The sequence below is a fragment of the Podarcis pityusensis genome, assembly GCF_964106645.2.
Source record: "Podarcis pityusensis genome assembly, chromosome: 12".
NCBI lineage: Eukaryota > Metazoa > Chordata > Lepidosauria > Squamata > Lacertidae > Podarcis > Podarcis pityusensis.
The window spans coordinates 389,951-403,174 of record NC_138037.1 but is presented as its reverse complement, the minus strand read 5'-3'; the positions used below and the strand labels follow the sequence as shown (position 1 = coordinate 403,174).

The window sequence follows — 13,224 nt, the reverse complement described above, 5'->3', positions numbered from 1 at the left end:
CTTGCCTGCAGAATGGAAAGCTGTGCGCTTGTCTTTTGCAGCAGAGCAAACCCTGTTCCCACTTGTCTGGCAGCAGAATCTGTCCCACCCCCACCCCGCTTCGACCTTGTCCGCCTGGTTCGGCTGCTTGGGAATTTCCACCCTCAAAAAAAAATCCAGCTTTTGGAGGATGGAAGAAAATGAGCGTCAGGAGAGCCTGGTGCCTAATGGGGGGGCCAGCCCAGATTGTGCTTCAACTGGTTCCTAGCCAGATGCCCCCCCCCCCCGAGGTCAAGAGCGCCATATCCCCCTTTGGGTCCCCCAGCAATTTGCCTCTCCAGGTGGGGCTGATCCTGGAGGCCATAAATAGCCCCCACGGGGAGGGGCCGTGATGCTCAGAGACAGGGATGCTTCTGGGCACCAGCTGCTGGAAAGTGCAGGAGGGGAAGAATCCTGGCTGCGAGCTTCCTGGGTGGCCTCTGTGCAAGGAGGATGCTGGACTAGGTGGGCTCTGTTAAGGGGAAATAGAACTCAGGGTTCCCCAAGGGTTTCCCAACTTTGCCAGGACCTGGTCCTGCGGGTTCAAATCGGTCCGGTTCAAGCAAGAGACGCCCGCCAAGTTAGCAAAGCCAAACAGCAGCAATTTAGCCTGATGGTTGCAACAAGGTTCCAACTCCCAAGCAGGCAAAGAAGAAGAGCCCAAAACAAAAGCTTACACCCACTTTCAAAAGTTTCCAGAGTTTCCCATCATACATGTCACGAAGCATCGTAGAAATGTCAGAGGAGGAGGTTTGGGGACAGGCAGAAATCTGTGTCCCAGCCGTGTCCCCTGTCCCTCAAGGCAGCGATTATAACGCCGTCTCTCACCTTCCAGAGAAAGTGTTTCCGTTCCCTTTGCTCTCTGGATTCAGTTGCCCCCTCTATTCCTGCTGCACCTGGTGAACCACCGCCTGGGATGGAGGTCCCTGCATGTAGTGTGAGGGGGATATTGCCCAGTCTGCTAGTCAGGAGGGGGGTCCTGAGGACGGGCTCTTCTTCCCCAGGTCTTCTTCCCTGTGCAATCTCTTAATCGCCTTTGGAACCAAAGAAAGCCATTTGTTTGGCTATTTTGGTGAATTTCTGTTTTTCAGGTAATGGGGTTTACTTGCCTTATTCTGGTAAGATGGCTGTAGGCATTAGTTCCTGGGGGGTTGAATGGGTGGAGTGTGTGTGTGTGTGTGTGTGTGTGTGTGTGTGTCACACCCACACTTTGTTTCAAGTCTCTGTAATGCTTCTGATGTGCTGGTTGGGGACACCCCCTGTGCCCGTAAGAGGCCCCCTTTGGCCTGATCCAGGGTGTTCTCTGGATGTTTTCAGGCTCTAGCACCATGGCAGAGCCCCTGCCCTGCATGCAGAAGGACCCGGGTTCAACTCCTGCTGGCAGAGTCTCCAGGCAGGGCTGAGGGAGACTCCTTGCTTGAAACCCTGGAGAGAGCCATTCTGCCCCCCCCCTCCATCATTTGGGCGGCCCTTTTCTGAACTCTCCAATAACCTTTTTGAGATGAGGTGACCAGAACCAGACCCAGTGCTCCAGGTGCGGTGGCACCATAGATTTTATTATTTATTTATTTATTTATGTGTGCATTGGTGGCATTGGCCTGATGCAGGGAGTTCCAAAGGGTATGGGTGACGCTCCACGAGAAGATGGTCCCCCGTCCTGCCACTCATCCCCTGGCCTGGGGCGGGGCCTGGGGGGCTCTATAAAGGGCTGGTGCTGGGCAGAGAGGGCTCCGTTTTGTTTTGTTTTTGTTTTGTTGTTTAAAGGGCTGCTATTTTTTACCTATGTCATTTTAAACTGTGATATTAATGCTGTGATTTATGTGGAAATTGTTTTCCATTTGGTTGTGTATTTTTTTGATGTGGTTTATTTATTGTTTATGACTTTTGTAATTATGTAAATCTTGTCATGTTGTAAGCCTCCTTGAGCATTGTTTTTACCTGTGGAAAGGTGGCACACAAATAAAAAATGATGAATGATTGTGTTCTTACAGATGTGGAATGGGCATCACAAGCTGCTGGTAGTGGTGCCAGTTCTGCCCCTCGAAGTGGTGGGGGGGGTGCATGTGGGGCAGGATGATTTCGGTTCTCGCCTGAGTTGGGGGGCCGTGGGAAGAGCAGGCTGTGGGGCAGGTGGGGAGGCAGAAGGAGTCCCTGGAGCTGCCCTGCCTGCTGCCCCACCTGAGCCCCTCCCCCACTCCATTTCTCCGCAGCTCCGAGTCCCAGGCCCACCTGCAGCGCCTCCAGGAGGTGGAGCAGCAGATTGCGGAGACAGGGACCTACCAGCTGCTGCAGGCAGAGCTGATCTTTGGGGCCAAGCACGCCTGGCGCAACGCCTCCCGCTGCCTGGGCCGGATCCAGTGGAACAAGCTGCAGGTGCGTCTGGGGGGGGGGGCAGCGGAAGCAGCAGGGAGCCCTGAGCTAGGCTGGCCCTTCCCCGGGGGGGGGGGGCTTCTCTTGCATAGCCTTCACCCTTCTGCCCCCCAGCCCTGGTCATTTTGGGTGCTTGGGGAGTCAGGTCCCATCAGCATCTTCTGTGCTCCTTTCCGGGATCCAGATGTGCTGCTCTCTCGGCCCCATGCAGATGTTTGGGCCTTTGGTATCTTGGCAGGAGGAGGCAAGATTGTGACCCTTTGCTGCCCATCCTGGCACCTGACCCTTTGACCTTCCTTGTTCTCTTCCCCTCCAGGTGTTTGATGCCCGAGATTGTGCCAGCGCCCAGGAGATGTTCACCTCCCTCTGCACCCACATCAACTATGCCACCAACCGCGGAAACCTCCGGTGAGGGACCCCTTTTGCTTCCCTCCACGCTGCCCGGTGCCCAGGCGACTCAGCCTTTGCTGGGAGGGGCTGCTGCCATTTCCCCTCCCTGGCAGGTGGTGGTGGCACGGCTGATGCTGCCAGTTTGAGCTGAGAGCTCTGCTTTTCTCCCACAGCTCAGCCATCACCATCTTCCCAAACCGGATAGCCGGCCGGGGCGACTTCCGCGTCTGGAACCAGCAGCTGATCCGCTATGCAGGCTACGCACAGCCGGACGGCACCATCCTGGGAGACCCGGCCAACGTGGATTTCACGGAGGTGAGAAGTGGCTCTCCTCTTTCACCCCCAACCAGGACCATTCATGGCTCCTACCATTTGAGCCTCCATTCACAATAGTCATCTGTTTGTTTTGTAATAATATATATTGCCTGATCCAGAGGCTGCAGTCAGTGCAGGATGCTGCAGCGCGATTGCTGACGGGAGCGAGGCCTCGGTGCCACATCGCCCCTTTGCCGCTCAGAGATCTGTGCCAGTTGCCCCTTTGCAGGCTGAGCCCAAGGCATTGCTAAGCGTCTATCTAAAGCAGAGCTTTCCAAACTCTGTCGTGACACATTTGTGCGTTGGCTGCAGTGTGTACCTGTGCTGCGCAATATGTGTCCTCTTATAGGGGTTAGAATCATAGAATCATAGAATCATAGAGTTGGAAGAGACCACAAGGGCCATCGAGTCCAACCCCCTGCCAAGCAGGAAACACCATCAGAGCACTCCTGACATATGGTTGTCAAGCCTCTGCTTAAAGACCTCCAAAGAAGGAGACTCCACCACACCCCTTGGCAGCAAATTCCACTGTCGAACAGCTCTTACTGTCAGGAAGTTCTTCCTAATGTTTAGGTGGAATCTTCTTTCTTGTAGTTTGGATCCATTGCTCCGTGTCCACTTCTCTGGAGCAGCAGAAAACAACCTTTCTCCCTCCTCTATGTGACATCCTTTTCTATATTTGAACATGGCTATCATATCACCCCTTAACCTCCTCTTCTCCAGGCTAAACATGCCCAGCTCCCTTAGCCGTTCCTCATAAGGCATCGTTTCCAGGCCTTTGACCATTTTGGTTGCCCTCCTCTGGACACGTTCCAGTTTGTCAGTGTCCTTCTTGAACTGTGGTGCCCAGAACTGGACACAGTACTCCAGGTGAGGTCTGACCAGAGCAGAATACAGTGGCACTATTACTTCCCTTGATCTAGATGCTATACTCCTATTGATGCAGCCCAGAATTGCATTGGCTTTTTTAGCTGCCGCGTCACCCTGTTGGCTCATGTCAAGTTTGTGGTCAACCAAGACTCCTAGATCCTTTTCACATGTACTGCTCTCAAGCCAGGTGTCCCCCATCTTGTATTTGTGCCTCTCATTTTTTTTGCCCAAGTGCAATACTTTACATTTCTCCCTGTTAAAATTCATCTTGTTTGTTTTGGCCCAGTTCTCTAATCTGTCAAGGTCGTTTTGAAGTGTGATCCTGTCCTCTGGGGTGTTAGCCACCCCTCCCAGTTTGGTGTCATCTGCAAATTTGATCAGGATGCCCTTGAGTCCATCATCCAAGTTGTTGATAAAGATGTTGAATAAGACCGGGCCCAAGACAGAACCCTGTGGCACCCCACTAGTCACTCTTCTCCAGGATGAAGAGGAACCATTGATGAGCACCCTTTGGGTTCGGTCAGTCAGCCAGTTACAAATCCACTGAGTGGTAGCATAGTCAAGACCGCATTTTACCAGCTTCTTTACAAGAATATCATGGGGCACCTTGTCAAATGCCTTGCTGAAATCAAGGTAGGCTACATCCACTGCATTCCCTTCATCTACCAGGCTTGTAATTCTGTCAAAAAATGAGATCAGGTTAGTCTGACATGACTTATTTTTCAGAAATCCATGCTGACTATTGGTGATCACAGCATTCCTTTCTAGGTGCTCACAGACTGTTTGCTTAATGATCTGCTCCAGAATCTTCCCTGGTATTGATGTCAGACTGACTGGGCGGTAATTATTTGGGTCCTCTCTTTTCCCCTTTTTGAAAATAGGGACAACATTTGCCCTCCTCCAGTCTGCCGGGACTTCGCCTGTTCTCCAGGAATTCTCAAAGATGACTGCCAGTGGTTCTGAGATCACATCTGCCAGTTCTTTTAATACTCTTGGATGCAGTTCATCTGGCCCTGGAGACTTGAATACATCTAAACTAGCCAAGTATTCTTGTACTATCTCCTTAGTTATTCTGGGCTGTGTTTCCTTTGCTGAATCATTTGCTCAGGTTTGCTAGTAAAACTGAATTACTGTCGCGAAATGATGCATGTCTCAAAAGTGCGTCACCAACATGAAAAGTTTGGAAAGCTCTGATCTAGAGCCTGTAACAACTTGGAACCAGTTTACCTGTGAGATGCCTGAGCCTGTATGTGCCACTTGACTGGCAAAACTGCCACTGTTACCTGTTCCGCAGTTGTAAGAACTCAGTATTTTATTGTGGCAGCAGCTGCACTTTGGAACTCCCTGCCTCTTGATACCAAGCAGACGCCTTCCCAGTACGCTTTTTGCACCTGCCAAAAACATTTTTGTTTTGACAAGTCTGTGTAATGGTGCAGCAATAAAATCGCTAGCACATCTGCAAAGCTAATCTGGGTCCGGTCTGGTTTCAACTTGCATGGGGGACCACATGCTGAGATTCCTGCCTTGCAGGGGGTGGAGCTAGATGACCCTCAGGGTCCCTTCCAGCTTTATGATTATGTCATTTAGAAAATTGATGTGAATTTTAATCTGCCTTGTGCGTTTTCTTTTAACTTTTTGATTGCCTTAAATGATCATTGCTGATTTTTCTTAGTGACAATTTTAATGTTTTATCTTTTTTGCAAATCGCTTTGAGGTTTTCTCTTTACAATCTTTACAATCAAGCAGTGCATAAATTTTATGCAATAAAGCAACAGAATTATTAAAGTATGTTGCCCAACCGCCCGTCTGGGTTCTTTCTGCACCCCTCCAAAAGCCAACCTGCCCTTCCCTCTGACTCTGAGTGGATGCTGGATATGGGGAGCAGCCCCCCAAGGAGGCTCTGTGACCCCCAACCTTCAGGAAAAGCAAAAGGGGGTCCTGGAGGTGCCTCTGAGGTTTCCCACAGCCTCCCCCTCCTGCTTCTCCAGCTGCCCTGTGTTTGCCGCGGCCCATTGAGGACCCGGCCACACAAAACCCTTGCTTGGCTTTGCTGCAGCAGTGGCCGAAGGCTGCCCCTCTCCCCTGGGATTTCCGTCTCTCTGTCGGTTTCCAGGTGGGCTCAGGGGGTCTCTTGCCTACCAGTCTCTCTCCCCCCCCCCCCAGGTCTGTGTTCAGTATGGCTGGCGGCCCCCCGGGGGGCGCTTTGACATCCTCCCCCTGCTGCTTCAGGCGCCTGATGAGGACCCCGAAATCTTTCCCCTGCCAGGGGAGCTGGTCCTGGAGGTCCCCATCTGCCACCCCACGTGAGTGCCAGGAAAGGGGGTGGCACTGGGTGTGGGGAGGGGGGGACGTGGGGGGGGAGTGATGGCAGCGCTCTTGCCGATTGCAACGGTCGTCCCCAAAGGCTGCCAAGGACTTTCATGGAATCATGTAGAGTTGGGAAAAAACCCCAGGGGTCATCTAGTCCAACCCCGGCAAGGCAGGAATCGCAGCTCCCCCTTCTGACACCTGCCTTCCTCTTCCAGGCTCAAGTGGTTCAAGGATCTGGGCCTCCGCTGGTACGCCCTCCCTGCGGTGGCGAACATGCTCCTGGAGATCGGGGGCCTGGAGTTCCCGGCGGCCCCCTTCAGCGGCTGGTATGTCGGCTGTGAGATCGGCATGAGGAACTTCTGTGACTCCCAGCGCTACAACCTCCTGCAGGTAGGGGTCGTCTGGGGGAAGGCCCCCCCCCCCGCCCTGGCCCCCTTCCTCCCCTCTGCTCCCCCAGCCATGACTGATACAGAACAGAAGAAGAGTCAACTGGCCCATCTGTCCCCCCCCCCAATTTTTTTTATTGATTTTCAAATTTATAAACAAACATAAATCCTAACTATAATTATTCCACTATTATCAACATTGTTAGGTGACTTCCTCGAGTCCCCTTGGCTGAGTTTCAATGTACCGGTATATCAGTGTAACAGTTTTCCAAAACTAATTTCTCATAAAATTTACTTAGTCAATTAACATCTTTCTTTCTTACCATATTAACTTTAAACGTATTATTCTATAAAATCACATATTTAAATCCTAAGCCAATCTGGTATTTGCAAGTATTTCTATTTAAGTTATCTTAACATATTTAGCTAAATAGTCTTTGAATTTCATCCATTCCTCCTGGTACTCCTCCTCCTTCTGGTCACGGACTCTTCCGGTCACGTCGGCCAGCTCCCAAAAGTCCATCATCTTCATCATTCTCCACTGTTGGCACTTCTTGTGCTTTCCAATTTTTGGCTAACAAAATCCTAGCACCAGCTGTGGCATACAAAAACAATCTAATGTCTTTCTTGGGCAATTCCAAACCTATTATTCCAACAAGAAAGGCCTATGGATTCTTAATAAATGTATATTTCAACATTTTTTTCCAATTCATTATAAATCTTCTCCCAGAAGTCTTTCACCTTGGGGCATGTCCACCACATATGATAAAAGGTACCTTCTTTTTCTTTACATTTCCAACCTAAATTATCACTATTGTGATAAATCTTTGCTAATTTTACAGGAGTTAAGTACCATCTATACATCATTTTCATAATATTTTCCTTTAACACCGTACATCTGGCCCAGCATGCTGTTCTCACAGGGGCCAAATACCCATAGGAACCTAGGAATCTAGATAAAAAGGTAAAGGGACCCCTGACCATTAGGTCCAGTTGTGACTGACTCTGGGGTTGCGGCGCTCATCTCGCTTTATTGGCCGAGGGAGCCGGCGTACATCTTCCTGGTCATGTGGCCAGCATGACTAAGCCGCTTCTGGCGAACCAGAGCAGCGCACGGAAACGCCGTTTACCTTCCTGCCGGAGTAGATACTTGCACTTTGACGTGCTTTTGAACTGCTAGGTTGGCAGGAGCAGGGACCGAGCAACAGGAGCTCACCCCGTTGTGGGGATTCGAACCGCTGACCTTCTGATTGGTGAGTCCTAGGCTCTGTGGTTTAACCCACAGTGCCACCTGTGTCCCTAGGAATCTAGATAGACTGCCCCTGGTGCTGGAGGTTTCACTCATAGCAAGAGACCTGACTGGAGCAGGCCGATGGCTCATCTGGTGCAGCAAGTAGCCAATCTGATGCCTCAGCGGGAAACGCGCAGGCCGGATCCGAGCCCAATTCTCCTCCCCTGCAGTTCCAGAAGCATTGCTGTCTCCGACTGGAGGGCAGGGCAGGGCCCCCATTGCCAGCAGCCCCTGGTATTGGAGCAGGCTGGTAGGTCTTATTAGGCAGGTGAGGGAATATGCTGACTGTATTTTATCCCTCTGGAGTCCCGCAGGTGTGGGTTGAGACAAGGAGACAAGGTGGCTGCAAATACAGAGCTTTTGGAGACTCTCCCACGAGAGAAAGGCCTCTCAGCAGAGTGTAAATCCCATCTTAAGCACAGGAAATAAGCCTTAGGCTGATCTCCCCCTTTAGTTTTCCTGTTTATCAAAGAAACAGGCTACAGACTGAGAAATAAGTTTAAAACATATAGTTTAATCCAGCATTTGTGCGGCAACAGCAGCAAAAAGTAATGCAGGTAGAATACTTGACTTTGCAGCAAAAAGAAAGCGGGTAGAAGAGGAACTACTTCTTCCCTCCCAGGAGAGGAGGGGAAGTGACATCACACAGAGCCTTCTCTACCAATTACGTTTCTATGGTCTGAGCCAGCCTATCAGCAATTCAGCTCTATGGTCTTAACCCTTTCAGCTGCTAACTAGGAAGAATGTGCCTTGTGAGATTGGATGGTGCGTCTTCCACGCAGGCGGCGTAAAGGTCCTGCCCCCCCCCAACCGAAATGTGTCTTTGCAGGAGGTGGCTGAGCAGATGGGGCTGGACACCCAGACGACCTCCTCCCTCTGGAAGGACAAGGCGGCCGTGGAGATGAATGTGGCCATTTTGCACAGTTTCCAGGTGATGGATTGGATGGGGAGACAAGGGAGTGAGGCACAGGTGGGGAGGGGGGGAGGAAGAGGAGGAAGAGAGCTTGCTGGGAATTCACCCCCCCGCCAGCCCCCTTTCCTGAGTAAGAGCATAAGACTAGATGACTCTTGGGGTCTCTTGCAGCTCTATAAATTCTGTGATTTTATGATTCTGTGATCAGCTTCACGGGATCCCCCAAGTTCTGGTGCCGGGGGAGAAAACCTTTCCTCTCTCCACTTTTTTCATGACAGGCATCCTTTTACAAGCATCTACTTTGTCGCCTATTTCTCCCTTCTCTATACAAAAATATCCCAAACGCTGCCCCCTTAGAGGATTCCCTCCAGAGACGCAGGATTCTCTGGGCTTTGGGCCTTTTTGGAGGGGGAGGGCAGACCTTTCTGAGAGTGGCGGCTGCCTCTTGAACTAGCGTGGATTGAGCTCCCCCCTGTGGTGGGTCCCCAGGTCCCCACAGCCAGGAGGTGGAGAAACACGGAGGAAGGAAGCCGCCTTCAGCTACTCTTCCCTCCAGGGCGCCAGGCAGTGGGGGTGCAGAATGGGAGAGTTGGAAGGGGACCCCCAAGGGCCATCTAGTCCAACCCCTGCAATGCAGGAATCGCAAGCCCCCCGCAGCCCTACCAGGAGATGCTGGTGCTGCCCCCACCAGGGACTGGACCCGGGACCCTTTCTCGTAAGGCTTCTGGGTGACAGGGGGCTGGGGTAGGGCTTCCCCGCCTTGCCCTGACCTTGCCTCTTCCTGCAGCTGGCCAAGGTGACCATCGTGGACCACCACGCCATCGCCGACTCCTTCATGAAGCACCTGGAGAACGAGCAGCGCCTGCGCGGGGGCTGCCCCTCCGACTGGGTCTGGCTGGTGCCCCCCATCTCCGGCAGCCTCTCCCCCGTCTTCCACCAAGAGCTGGTCAACTACCAGCTCTCTCCTCTCTTCCGGTACCAGGTGAGACCCCCCCTCACCCCCCAAGGGGCTCCAGAAGAGGCTGCCCAGTGGGGAGGTGCTGCCTGCCCTCTGCGTGGCAAAGGGGTGCAGAGAGGAGGTGTTTGTGCCCAGGAGCACCTCCTACAGGCATCTCCATGATGTCATGGGCACAGAAATGCCAGCTCACATCTCCCCCCCCCCATTTAACCAGGATCCTTGCCCTTTTTAGGGGGGAGATCTGTTGTTGGTAACCATTAATGTCTAACTGAACCATCTGTTTTGCAATATATACATTTTTGCATAAAGTTCTTTAGCATTTCATTTTAGTTTTTTTGTAAAATAGAGAGAATATTTATAACAACAGTTAGAAATTGAAAGATGGAAAACAAAATGATAAAGGAGAATAGCAAGGTCCAAGTAAAGGATGTCAGCGTGATCCAAATATCGAGTCGAGTTCCAGATTCACCAGGCTGGCGACGAGGTTGCCTTTATATGCCCTAAAAGGAATGCCAAATCCTATAAAATCAAGAAAAAAAATCACAATAGATGCTAGGAGAGGATATATTTATTAGATATATCCTTCCTTCCCCACATTTGAGTTCAGCAAAGTGCATCCCTTTGCAACTTAAACGGAAGGTTATTGTGGGTTTTCTGAACAGACACACAAATAGATATAGATGCGCTAAGCCCACAACTCATGCACATTTTACTTGTTCACATTCAACTTTATGCACGTGGCAAAATAAAACAAAACGGGGTCCAGGCATCCAGGAAAAAATACTTTGGCAATTCTGCCTGCCGTTGCACCCAATGTGTTTTCACCAAATGCAATTTTGGCTTTAGACACAATCCCCAGAACAGAACCTGCGTAAGTTGCGAGCATACTGTACGGTTAGGAAGGCATTATATATACAAAGAATGCAAGGCTGTTGTCACCCTGCAGTTTGCTTGGCTGCCACTGGGGGCGCTGCTAGCTGCAGTGTTACAATGGACTCCTGAGAGCTGCTTTGCGAAATAACCTTTTTTTCTGGGGTGGGGGGAGGCGTTTCAAGGCTTGTGACCCCCGTCCCCCGTCCTGCTTCCTCATTCCCATGCTGTTCCCACAGAGCGACCCCTGGAAAACCTACATCCCCAAAGGCACCACTGTCACCCGAAAGAAGACCTTCAAGGAGATTGCCAAGTAGGTCCTTGCGGGGGGAGGAAGTGGGTCGCATCTTGGAGGGGGGGAGTGCAGGGAGTGGGTCATTCCATCAGCACAAAGGGCTCTCAGCCGTGCCAAGGAATAAGAATTGTAGAGTGGCAAGGGAGCCCCAAGGGTCATCTAGCCCAACCCCCTGCAATGTGGGAAGCACTGTTTCTTGAGAGCTCTGAGGCAGGACTAGGGTGGGGGTGGGCAGCAGCTTGGGGGGGCACACAATTCCAAGCCCTCCTCTGAAGAAACAGGGGCAGGAACTTGCTTCTAGCACCTCCTCAGAAATCTTCCTGGATGCTTTGAATGTCCAGAGCATGTGCAGAGAGCAGCATGGCTCCGGAAGAGGCCATCCCTGGCCCAGATGCCTTGGGACATGTTCAGGGGCAAGATACCTCTCAGCAGCAGCACAGGGAGCTTTTGCGACTGGGCCCTCAGACGAATAGTGCAAATAAGTACAAGCCAGGAGGGCGATGAGCCATTGAGGGCTGTGGCTTAGGGGGCAGGACATCTGCTTGGCATGCAGAAGCTCCCAGGTTTGAGCCCTGCTGGCATCTCCAGGTCACTGGGAAAGGCTCCCCTGCTCAAATCCTGGAGAGCCTCTGCAGGCAGTCACAGTAGGCAGTCTGTTTTTTTATACTGTGAACTCCCTGAGATCTGGGGATGAAGCGTGGGACACAAACTTAATAGAATAATCCAATCAATCAATCAATCAGTCAGTCAATCAATCAATCAATCAATCAATCGTGCTGTTCTGCTTGGCTCTGCATCCCCAGCAGCCTGTCCAGGCCTGGGCAGAGTTGGCCTTGGGGAAGTTGCCCCCTTCCTTCCGCACGCCGTCCTGCCTGGGGAAAGTGGGCTGGGCTGAGTCCTCCTGTCCTGCTCTCTCCCCCCCCTCCTGCAGAGCGGTCAAGATCTCAGCCAAGTTGATGGGCCACGTGATGGCCAAGCGGGTCAAGGCCACGATCCTGTACGCCTCTGAGACGGGGAAGTCGCAGGCCTACGCCCTGAAGCTGAAGCAGCTCTTCAAGGGCTCCTTTGCCCCCCAGGTGGGCCCAGCGCATGGCGGGGGGGGGGGTCAGCAGCTGGGGTGGGTGCTCACTGCTCCTTTGCCTCATGATGCCCACAGAGCACATGAAGCGAGGCGACACTCCCCCCCCAGGTGGCAAGGAGTTCCCCAGGCGAAGTGTGCCAGCAGTGGCGTGTTTCTTGCCCCGTGATTGGCAAGGCTCATGGTGGAACTGGAGTGTGTAATAGCAAAAAAGAAATTAGATATAATTTGTCTCCAAGAGACACATATTGCAAAAAAGCACTTCCATTGAAGGCAATAATTCACTTTGGGTGGGTGGGGGCCAAGGTCAACCTTAAGAACGTAAGAAGCGTCTTGCTGGATCAGGCAGTGGCCCCCCTGGTCCAGCCTCCTGGTCTCACAGTGACCAAATACCCCGAGAACCTAGGAATCAAGATAGACTGCCTCTGGCGCTGGAGGTTTCACCCCGGAGGGTCCATAAGAAGAGAAGAGCCCGGCCAAAGGGTCCCCACCTGGTGCAGCATCCTGTTCTCACAGGGCCCCCAAAGTGAAACCCAAAGCAGGATCAAGCCCAGGAATACGACTTAACATTATTACTTATTATTATTTTGCACCGTGTGTGCAGGAGCCCCCCGCCCCAATCCAGCCCTGTTCCCAGCAGTTGATGCTTGGCGCATCGCTGTCTCCAGATGCAGCAGGCAGAGCAGAGCCCTCCTGGCTCCAGGTCTCCAGCGAGCTCACAAGCTGCCCCTTGGGGGGCAACAGAGGGTGGAAGCATTTGAGGGGCCCCCTCACCCTCCTGACCCCCCTGGCGCTTCCCGGCAGGTGGTCTGCATGGACGAATACGACGTCGTTTCCCTGGAGCACGAGACCCTCGTCCTGGTGGTGACCAGCACCTTTGGCAACGGAGACCCCCCCGAGAATGGCGAGGTGACGCTGGCTTCTCCCCCTTTTCCCCGAGACTCCCAAGTGGGGCTGAGAGTCCAAAGCTCTGCCCGGGGGGGGCAGCCTCCCTCCACCTGGCACCCTTGGCATGTACTGGAACCCAAATCAGATCCGTTGGGTGGTGGGTTGGGCTGTCACCTATCAGGGATTCTCTCACTGCAATTCCTGCATTGGGGGGGGCGCTGGGAGTGTAAACGATCATCAGACTTTGAAAAGCTGGTGTCTCCGGATAAAAT

The 13,224-nt window shown here is 52.3% G+C and overlaps 1 protein-coding gene across 3 annotated transcripts in view; it reads left to right on the top strand.

Annotated features, from left to right (window-relative positions):
* The window catches only part of NOS3 (nitric oxide synthase 3), a 36,802-nt gene that overhangs the window by 6,505 nt on the left and 17,073 nt on the right, over window positions 1-13,224 (top strand). For all 3 annotated transcript variants that reach the window (XM_080975398.1, XM_080975399.1, XM_080975400.1), the window contains 10 exons: window positions 2,229-2,391; window positions 2,705-2,796; window positions 2,952-3,093; window positions 6,127-6,266; window positions 6,489-6,663; window positions 8,780-8,881; window positions 9,651-9,845; window positions 10,931-11,004; window positions 11,918-12,062; window positions 12,869-12,973. In XM_080975398.1, the coding sequence (XP_080831524.1) occupies window positions 2,229-2,391; window positions 2,705-2,796; window positions 2,952-3,093; window positions 6,127-6,266; window positions 6,489-6,663; window positions 8,780-8,881; window positions 9,651-9,845; window positions 10,931-11,004; window positions 11,918-12,062; window positions 12,869-12,973 (1,333 nt within the window). The remainder of the gene's footprint in view (window positions 1-2,228; window positions 2,392-2,704; window positions 2,797-2,951; window positions 3,094-6,126; window positions 6,267-6,488; window positions 6,664-8,779; window positions 8,882-9,650; window positions 9,846-10,930; window positions 11,005-11,917; window positions 12,063-12,868; window positions 12,974-13,224) is intronic.